General features: G+C 44.4%; 1 protein-coding gene and 1 long non-coding RNA gene across 2 annotated transcripts in view; one reads left to right on the top strand and one right to left on the bottom strand.

Annotated features, from left to right (window-relative positions):
• Positions 1-3,237: 3,237 nt before the first annotated feature.
• On the bottom strand, positions 3,238-6,255 carry LOC108795993 (elongation factor 1-alpha, somatic form). Its single transcript, XM_018567357.1, has 7 exons — positions 6,063-6,255; positions 5,226-5,405; positions 4,711-5,007; positions 4,481-4,631; positions 4,111-4,367; positions 3,792-4,026; positions 3,238-3,630 (listed from the first exon to the last, which is right to left on the bottom strand). The coding sequence occupies exons 1-7, from the start codon at positions 6,204-6,206 to the stop codon at positions 3,506-3,508; spliced, it is 1,389 nt and encodes a 462-aa protein (XP_018422859.1). The 5' UTR covers positions 6,207-6,255; the 3' UTR covers positions 3,238-3,505.
• Positions 6,173-9,515, top strand: part of LOC108795994 — a 24,842-nt gene continuing 21,499 nt past the window's right edge. The window contains exon 1 of the long non-coding RNA XR_001941778.1: positions 6,173-6,258. This is a non-coding gene — a long non-coding RNA (uncharacterized LOC108795994). The remainder of the gene's footprint in view (positions 6,259-9,515) is intronic.

The raw sequence follows: 9,515 nt of genomic DNA, 5'->3' as shown, positions 1-9,515 counted from the left end.
CTAGTACAAACATCCTTTAAGTGAACTCTCTGTCCCCCATAATCAGACTACACTTTCCTTTCCCTTAGATTTTCAGTGTGGCCTGCTCACAAAAGGTCTCCCAGCAAGGCCACATATGAACAGCAGATCAACATTGTTTCTATAGAAATGAGTGGGATTCTACGGTATATGCACAGACCAGCAGAGAAACATTTCTTAAAGTGCGACTGAAGCCAAAACATCTTTATTTTATAGTTTTGGATAGAGTGGGGATGGATTAGAACACTAGTCAAGGTTTTATTGCTGCGTGTGTCCCCATCAGGGAGATTCACGCGCTCTCTATGTCCTGGTGAGCGTGATCACTAACAAAGAAATTGTCACAATTTTCCTGCGTAGCATATTGAAGCACAGAGATCCAAGCTAAAGTGCCACCAGATCTGAAAAAAGGCCCCATTCACACCAGGGTGGAAGCGTTTAAACACCATTTTTTGGAAAGGGTGTTTTTCATTGCTGAGACGCAATTAAAACCACCCAAAGGGAGCATTTTGGGCGGCAGGCGGTTCGGATCAGGTGCATGCATGAACGGTCCCCATAGGAATGTATGGATTGTTCATGTCGGCAGTTCATCACGGACAAATCCGAGCGAGCGAACCACCTTGGGCCTAAGGTATGCAATCAAATCAAAAGGGTTTATTTAAAACATCTCATGAGCATGTTGATGGGGACCAGGGAAGTCAAAAAATAAACAAATGGTTTAGTTTGAAGTATTTTGCTGCAAAATTATGTAACCAACTGGAGAACAGCTGGGGAGCACTTTTTTTTTAATCTTAAACTGCTGGGAGCTGCAGGGAAGAGGGCCACCTGGGGCCCATAAATCAGCATCACTTGGGTGCCCTAAAGCATATTTAAACCCAAGAGCAAAAGGTTACATATTGCAGCTTATGGTCCTAGGATGTGGTGGCTGCATTCGGTTTGTTTTCCACCTGGTGATCCTGCCAGTAACACACATACTGCCCTAGGGTCACAACATAGCTAGGGAAAAGCTACTTTGTCACCATATAGCACTTACAGAAACCCCATTCCTTCTAACAGAGAAGATGGGGGATCTGGAGGTCTGAAAGATAGCTGTGAATCATGTGTATAATGGACATTAAGCTGACAATACTTCTGGCAGAATTAACAAGTATTTGTACAGGTAGAGCAGGGGAATGTGGTATTCACTCTTGGATGATAATGAAGTTCCAGGTTTATTTGCAAGATCTACAAATAAACCTTTTCCTGCAAATGATCCTCATAAATAGCCCATATATGGAGAAGATGTGCTGCTATGGCAAGTTAGAGGTATTCAACTGCACTCCTTTCTGCCCAGTTGAAGTCAGTAACCTGTAATACTTGCTATATACCATAAACTAGATCAATGAGACCCATCTCATGCATGTGCTACTATTGTTAAGCTACACCAATGTAATAAACCAATTTTCCATGTGCATGCATATAATAACCCATGTGGAGAATTTCCAGCTGACCAGTGAATGCATTTTATCACAGTTTAGGTGTCCAGACAAATAGGGGAATAGATTGACTTCTCTTGTTCCGCTCAAAAGGCTACTGATGGAGAGCCAACTCCAAGATGGCCATTTACAGGAAGCATGACCAGCAATGTACAGCATTGCTCTTCATAATACACATGTGAGCCTAAAGAGGCTTTCAAAGAACTAAGGCCCCTATTCACACAGGGCTTGATGCTGTGGCTGGGAATTTTGTGGTAGGCACACCTGCTGTTGGTATACACACATACAAGGACAATCTAGTCCAAACTGCAGGTAAAATTTAGACATCTGCTAGCAGATGACTGGGTCACCCTGTTCACTTAAATGGGCACATCTGAGATTCCAGTCACAAGAATCCCCAAACATACCCCATGAGAATGCAATGCAGCCTAAAGCTGTCAGATTTGAAGGGAGCCAGAGGCTGCTGACTGGAGTACATCTGCATCTCAAAATTCACAGATGTGCTGCTGTCCTTATGGCCTGAATTCAAGGCACTCTACCCAGATGACAGTGGTAAGAGTCAAGACTTCTTACTGGCCATAGACATTCTTGGCCAGGGAGGAATTGATGTAACATTTGTACAAATTATTGTTCTTATGGGTTAGCAAAAGATCTGACACCAGATCTATGCCCCCAAGAAGGAACCAGGAGGGGAATCTAAAAGCAACATTAGCAAGTACTCCCATTTAGGAGTGCTTTTAAAGTTGCACGTTTGGCTGCACCATGCTACAAGCAGATAGGGTTACTTTGGAAATACCCTACACCAGCTTGTGGCAGGTCCCATACACACTTCACAAATTAGTGCAGCCACTGGCAAGTAAAAACTATACAGAATGCATGACTAATATTTATAGTGGTTATCTTCACAGACCCTATGCATTTGTGTGTTGTGGAAAGCTATAGGATACCATACTCAGATGACCAACATTGTATGCATTTCCCCAACACTAAATGTGACCCTTTATAAATTGCACAATAAATGGTTTTCTAGTAGACAAAGTACAGGCAAGCTAGGCTGGGGGAGTTTGAGGCATTAAGGGCCCAAGCAATAATTCAGCACCTCGAACTCACAACCTACCAGGCTGTAGTCTACACTGGAAAAATGACAATTGAATAATGCATGTGACTTTAGTCCAGGACCCCAGAATCAGATACATCCGCCAATTGTTGGACTCTAAACAGTATTTTCACTTTTGCTGTCAAATGTGAGGAAAACTACTGGGTTATGTGATCCTTTTCACACAGCTTATCTAGAAATGTAGATTTGTTAAATATTTTACCCCTTTGTAGGTTTATATTTAACAGGCGTTTTCTTTAACCCAGTTAGGAAAGACAAACATGGTCATCTTGTTCAGATAATTAAGTCTGCCAGCACAATATAGGATTCATGTGAAACAAAACTCCTACATTTTATTTAAAAAAAAAAGTTTGGGAGTTTCCAAATGTGGCTATACACCAAGAACAAAGACCCCCACAGCAAACAGAATAAGTGATAATGGTTCTATAACATGTCCCCCCCCCTACCCAAAATTAAAAGTCTACAGATCCAATACCAGTAAATGGTAGTGTAACACCCCCCACTGTAGACATCCTTTATAGGAAGAGAATATCTGACCAGATTAGCTCAATGCCATGAGGGCAATTTTGAAACATTTCTTAAAATTTGAAAGCACTAGATTTTATTTGCAATTACAAGCCACAACATGTCTCATTAACTTTGTTTAATGGTCTCAAAATTTGGTGACAGGTTTTTGGTCAAGTTGTTCCCACTTAAAAATTACTGATTTAAAACACTAATAACTTAAAACTGCCACAAACAATGGTCCACAAAATATTCCTTTCCTTCTGAAGCTTTTACGATGCATTGTTATCATTAACCAGTCTTTTACTATTAAACTTAAATGGCCAATTGAGACAAACAGTTCTGAGACCGATCTTCCACAGCTGGTTAAGACTGAGGTGGTGCTGGATTGAATTCATTTGGTTTTCTGGGCCTTCTGGGCAGACTTTGTAACTTTGCCAGTACCGGCTGCCTTCTTTTCAACGGCCTTGATGACACCAACGGCAACAGTCTGTCTCATGTCACGCACAGCGAAGCGACCTGGGAGATAAAGATTAAGTTATATAGCTTGTTGCAGACAAACTTCTAATCTTGCATGTAAAAGGCCTTCCAAAGTCACCTGCTTTTTCCATACACACTGGAACCTAAAACCATAAAGCAAACTAGGTCCTAAGGAAATAGTCACTATACCATCTACTCACCAAGAGGAGGATAGTCAGAGAAGCTCTCCACACACATGGGCTTGCCAGGGACCATTTCAACGATGGCAGCATCACCAGACTTCAGAGACTTGGGGTTTTCTTCCAGTTTCTTACCAGAACGATGGTCGATCTTCTCCTTGAGCTCAGCAAACTTGCAGGCAATGTGAGCAGTGTGGCAATCCAGCACAGGTGCATATCCTGCACTGATCTGTCCTGGGTGGTTCAGGATAATGACCTAAGATGAGGAAAGGTTTAGTATTTCTACACGCTTAAATTGGTCTTCGACACATCAACATTCATTTTAGTTGCTCCGTTTTACCTGTGCAGTGAATCCGCCAGCTTTCAATGGTGGGTCGTTCTTGCCGTCACCAGCAACGTTACCACGACGGATATCCTTCACGGAAACGTTCTTTACGTTGAAACCAACGTTGTCACCGGGCATAGCCTCAGTCAAAGCTTCATGGTGCATTTCCACAGACTTAACTTCAGTTGTTACATTGACTGGAGCAAAGGTAACCACCATACCTGGCTTGAGGATACCAGTTTCAACACGACCGACTGGTACTGTACCAATACCTGCAAAGAACAGTATATGCTTAGCAGTGAAATATGACACTTATGACACAAGCATGTATGGACAATCTAATCTGCACCAATCATGGCTGAGGTATTGAACCATGAATACATACCACCAATCTTGTAGACATCCTGCAGAGGCAGACGAAGAGGCTTGTCGGTAGGGCGGCTGGGTGGCAGAATGCTGTCAAGAGCTTCAAGCAGAGTGGTTCCACTGCCTTTTCCCTCTTTGCGGGTGATGGCCCATCCCTTGAACCATGGCATCTGCACAGAAACAACAACTGTCAGAGGTTTTGCAAGACCACATCTAAAAGCAAGTGCACATTATGAGGAAAGGACTTACGTTGACACTGGGTTCAAGCATGTTGTCACCATTCCAACCAGAGATGGGCACAAAGGCAACGGTGTCTGGGTTGTAACCAATTTTCTTGATGTAGGTGCTGACTTCCTTTACAATTTCCTTGTATCTCTTCTGGCTGTATGGTGGCTCAGTGGAATCCATTTTGTTAACTCCAACAATAAGCTGCTTCACACCCAGAGTGTAGGCCAGAAGAGCATGCTCACGAGTTTGTCCATTCTTTGAGATACCAGCTTCAAACTCACCAACACCAGCAGCAACAATAAGCACAGCGCAGTCAGCCTGTAAAAAAAAAAAATGACACATGGTAAGTACTTCTATTGTCGCAAAGTAGCTTAGTAAAAACATGTGCTATACATTAGGTTGTGTACACAGGAAAAGCTTTCCTTCAGTAGCTTTGCAAAAAAATAAATCACATGATAGAGAGCAAGGTGTTGGGGATGATGTTAAGCCAATATAAAAAAACACCAAACACTAGGACATATGAAAGGATTGCTTACCTGAGAAGTACCAGTGATCATGTTCTTGATGAAGTCTCTGTGACCAGGGGCATCAATAATTGTGACATAGTATCTGCTGGTCTCAAATTTCCACAGGGAGATGTCGATTGTGATACCACGTTCACGTTCAGCCTTCAGTTTGTCCAAGACCCAAGCGTATTTGAAGGAGCCCTTTCCCATCTGTTGGAAAAAAACAACCAGGATTACTTTTAGTTTAATTCACAATACTTTAGCGACATGGCAGTGTATCTTGGCAAAACATGTTACATTCTTCTAACTCATCACATCCACTACCAACCTAGTTAAGATCTAATTATACAGCATGCAGGCAGACCAGCTAGCCACTAGTTTAATCTAAGGCAAGGTTTCACACTGAAGTCATGTTCTCAAGTTACTTTAACCCTTAAGTACAAACCAAGCACATGGCTACTCTTACATGTCCTTGTGATAAGAAAAGTTCTATACAGAGATAGATAAGAGCTGTAATGGAGGTGTTACGCTAAAGCACACCTGCTAACCTCTCAAGTTTAATTGCAAAACACTACTTGCCACTAGTACTATAGTAGACTATAGGCCCTATTTACAAAGTATAGAATCAAGAAATAAGTCAGGGGAGTCAAATGAGATTAACAAAAATGAAGCCACATGGCTAAAAGCCTTACAATATCGAAGAATTTTAAACAATGTTCAATTCACAAAGCTCTATTAAACTAGGTAGACTGTTCCTTAACCCAGATGTGCAAAGCAATAGAAACAGGTGAGTTTCCATTTACAGGAACTGGAAGCATAGCAATCTAAATTCACAAAGCACTATGACACAAAATCAAAGATATTCACCTCAGCGGCTTCCTTCTCGAATTTTTCGATGGTACGCTTGTCGATACCGCCACATTTGTAGATGAGATGTCCAGTTGTGGTGGACTTGCCAGAATCTACGTGTCCAATGACGACGATGTTGATGTGAATCTTTTCCTTTCCCATTGTGGAGTTTTAGATGTTAGCGATGGACAGCTATGTAGAAAAAAAGAGAAAAGTGATTAGGCTTCTTCATGCAGACAATATAGCCGAGTCACCAGAGTATATTGAACATTGCCGTTTCAGAATGTAGCCGGTGCCCAGCCCACATGACTCAATCTGATGTAATAAAAAAAAAAAAAAACACGATCGCCATTGGAGAAGTTGTAAAATGAAGTCAGGCAGATCCAGCCATGGAGCTCGAACCCTCCACCCACCATGCCGCCACCACTCTTTTGTCTTCTGAGCTGTGACTCATCAGCAGCCTCCATCTTGTGGAATAGGAAAGTCCGATCAGCAGACTGGGAGCAGCGGCCATCTTTACTTTGTACAGAAAAGCTCCGATGGAAGCTGCACCGGCTGATCATTTCAGGCATAAGGAGTGGCCAAGAGACCGGAGATCCACCAGGGGACACACAGATGGCGGCGATCACAGTGCAGGGTGTGACCAGTAGTACTTCCAGCTGAAGATAACACATTATCGGAGTGCAGACCCAGAATGTGCCTCCCACAAGCCCGGCACGGGGAGCGATCACCCACTTCGGGTCACACAACACCACACTGTACACACACCCATCCTTGCCGCCTAGAGAGCGATCACCGAACTGGCACGGGATACAACACAAAGCTTAAATACAACCCGGCACTATCGCCACTAGCAGCATGCTGCCAACACCAAGCATGAAAATAGTAAATACACCAAGCCGCCCATAGAAGACTCCTCACGGCCGCTGATGGCGAGATCTATAGCCCCGGATGGCTCTCCTACAGGAGGATGCCCGGTGGATTGTACGCTCTCCTGGAGGGTGGGGGAGGGGCGGAGGAAGTTGGGAACGGGCAATGGAGGGGCTGTAGGCCGTGTATAGAGGGATGGGGACGTGTGACACGTGTATGGGGGCTGGCGTGGTGCCTTGTATCTGTAACGTGTAGCCGGGCTTTGGCGCCATGCCGGTTCTGTGCAATGGCTGGACTGTTTGCTATGGCCTTCTTACCATTGCATAGGGCTCTGGGCCATCTATAACCTGCCGCGTGTCCTAGAAGCGGCCTACTCGCATTGAACGGCTGTCCGGCTTCTGTGGAACGTGATCATAAAATGGCTGTGCTCGGGAGAGTCACCACGGGGGTACATTGCCCATTGTGCCCCTAACCTGAACGAAGCACCATGCTAACCCCCATCTGCAGGTCACACATCTTTGGGCCGCACTCCAGACGTAGGCTCCAGTCCTGCCCTCACTGGATTCATTACCACTGTGACTGAGTGTATGTGAGGGCAAAGCTCCTTTACCATTTTCCATGGAGTATAGACTGATTCTAGTATATCTAAAGGAGAAATGTGTTTTAGCGTTGTAAGTATATTGAAGGATTAGACCCCTAGGCCAGTTTATTTTTTATCTATGACCCCACCAAGGAGATTCCCCTCTGTCATTGAGACTGAAAGGGAGATAACTGTGACATTAGGACATGCCACCATAACAGGAATAGTGTGCAAACCATCGTGTTGGGTTCTCTGTTCTGGTGACAACTAAGAGATTTGAGCTCACTTCCTGACATGTCTACAGTACAAGAAGTGTAGGGAAGTCTCTCATGAGCTCACTTCCTGACGTGTCTACAGTACAAGAAGTGTAGCGAAGTCTCTCATGAGCTCACTTCCTGACGTGTCTACAGTACAAGAAGTGTAGTGAAGTCTCTCATGAGCTCACTTCCTGACATGTCTACAGTACAAGAAGTGTAGGGAAGTCTCGAGCTCACTTCCTGACGTGTCTACAGTACAAAAAGTGTAGGGAAGTCTCTCATGAGCTCATTTCCTGACGTGTCTACAGTACAAGAAGTGTAGGGAAGTCTCTCATGAGCTCACTTCCTGACGTGTCTACAGTACAAGAAGTGTAGGGAAGTCTCATGAGCTCACTTCCTGACGTGTCTACAGTACAAGAAGTGTAGGGAAGTCTCTCATGAGGCCCCTTTCACGTGGATGGTCCGATCGGGTCCACTTGTCAGTTTTTCAGATGCCCATTGCTAGTCTATGGGCAGCCATGTGTCTGTTTACACCTGATTACCCCCAACTTCGGCCAGGTCCGGAAAAACAAATGAAACGGAGTTCCATTTCCATGGACCTGATTGTGCCCTGTTAGGTGGTAATCTGATGTCAATGGGCACATGTCCATTTATATCCGATTGCCCATACAACAGCATGGGGTCCAGTAATCTTGTTTTTCTGGACGGACACAGATGTCACAGTGGTGACATCCGCTCTGGGCTGCTGTGATTAGGAGGGGATCCGTGCACAGACCCCCTCCTGATCAGTCGATGTAAAAGGGGCCTTACGCTGCTTTGGAGAGATTCTCTCCCACTTAATGTGGAAATCTAATGGGACAGGGTTTGTTTTTTTAACCACTCCCTACTGTATCAAAAATAGGAAAATTAGATATACTTTAAATGCCCTGTTGTTGTTTTTTGCAGTCCGTGTCCCATTGGAGACCCTTGCTTTCTGATAACCACTGTGTGAGAGGATTTACATCACTTTGGAGAGATTTCTTCTCTCTTTATATCTACAAGTCTGAAAGTGAAGATAACTCTACATTGGGAAAATAGAAGAAGAAGAAAAGGTTTGGCATAAGAAAAATCTAAATGGCGTGTAGCTTTCACCTTGCCATGGGTCCAGAAGTCCCAGCTTGCTCTCAGTTTTTTTATGTCCGCTTGAGAATCCACCGTTCATAAACAGTATTGAAATAAGCAAATATGGTTTTGAAAACCTGCTGTTTCCCGCGGTATAAAGCTGGGGGTCTACTAATCATTATATGACAGTCCTGTGTGCGAGGGCACTACAAGTGTCAGCAGTCCCTGTCCATGGACAGGGGCTGCTGACACTTGTAGTGCTCACACACAGGACACCAGGATTGTCATATAATGGACAGGGGCTGCTGACACTTGTAGTGCTCACACACAGGACACCAGGATTGTCATATAATGGACGGGCTGCTGGCACTTGTAGTGCTCTCACACACAGGACACCAGGATTGTCATATAATGGACGGGCTGCTGGCACTTGTAGTGCTCTCACACACAGGACACCAGGATTGTCATATAATGGACAGGGGCTGCTGGCACTTGTAGTGCCCCCACACACAGGACACCAGGATTGTCATATAATGGACAGGGACTGCTGACACTTGTAGTGCCCCCACACAGGACACCAGGATTGTCATATAATGGACGGGCTGCAGGCACTTGTAGTGCTCTCACACACAGGACACCAGGATTGTCATATAATGGACAGGG

Source organism: Nanorana parkeri, unplaced genomic scaffold (genome assembly GCF_000935625.1).
Source record: "Nanorana parkeri isolate BGI_ZX_2015 unplaced genomic scaffold, ASM93562v1 scaffold1035, whole genome shotgun sequence".
In the NCBI taxonomy this organism is placed as follows: Eukaryota; Metazoa; Chordata; class Amphibia; order Anura; family Dicroglossidae; genus Nanorana; species Nanorana parkeri.
The sequence above is the reverse complement of the archived record's forward strand: the minus strand, read 5'-3'. Positions and strand labels throughout refer to the sequence as shown.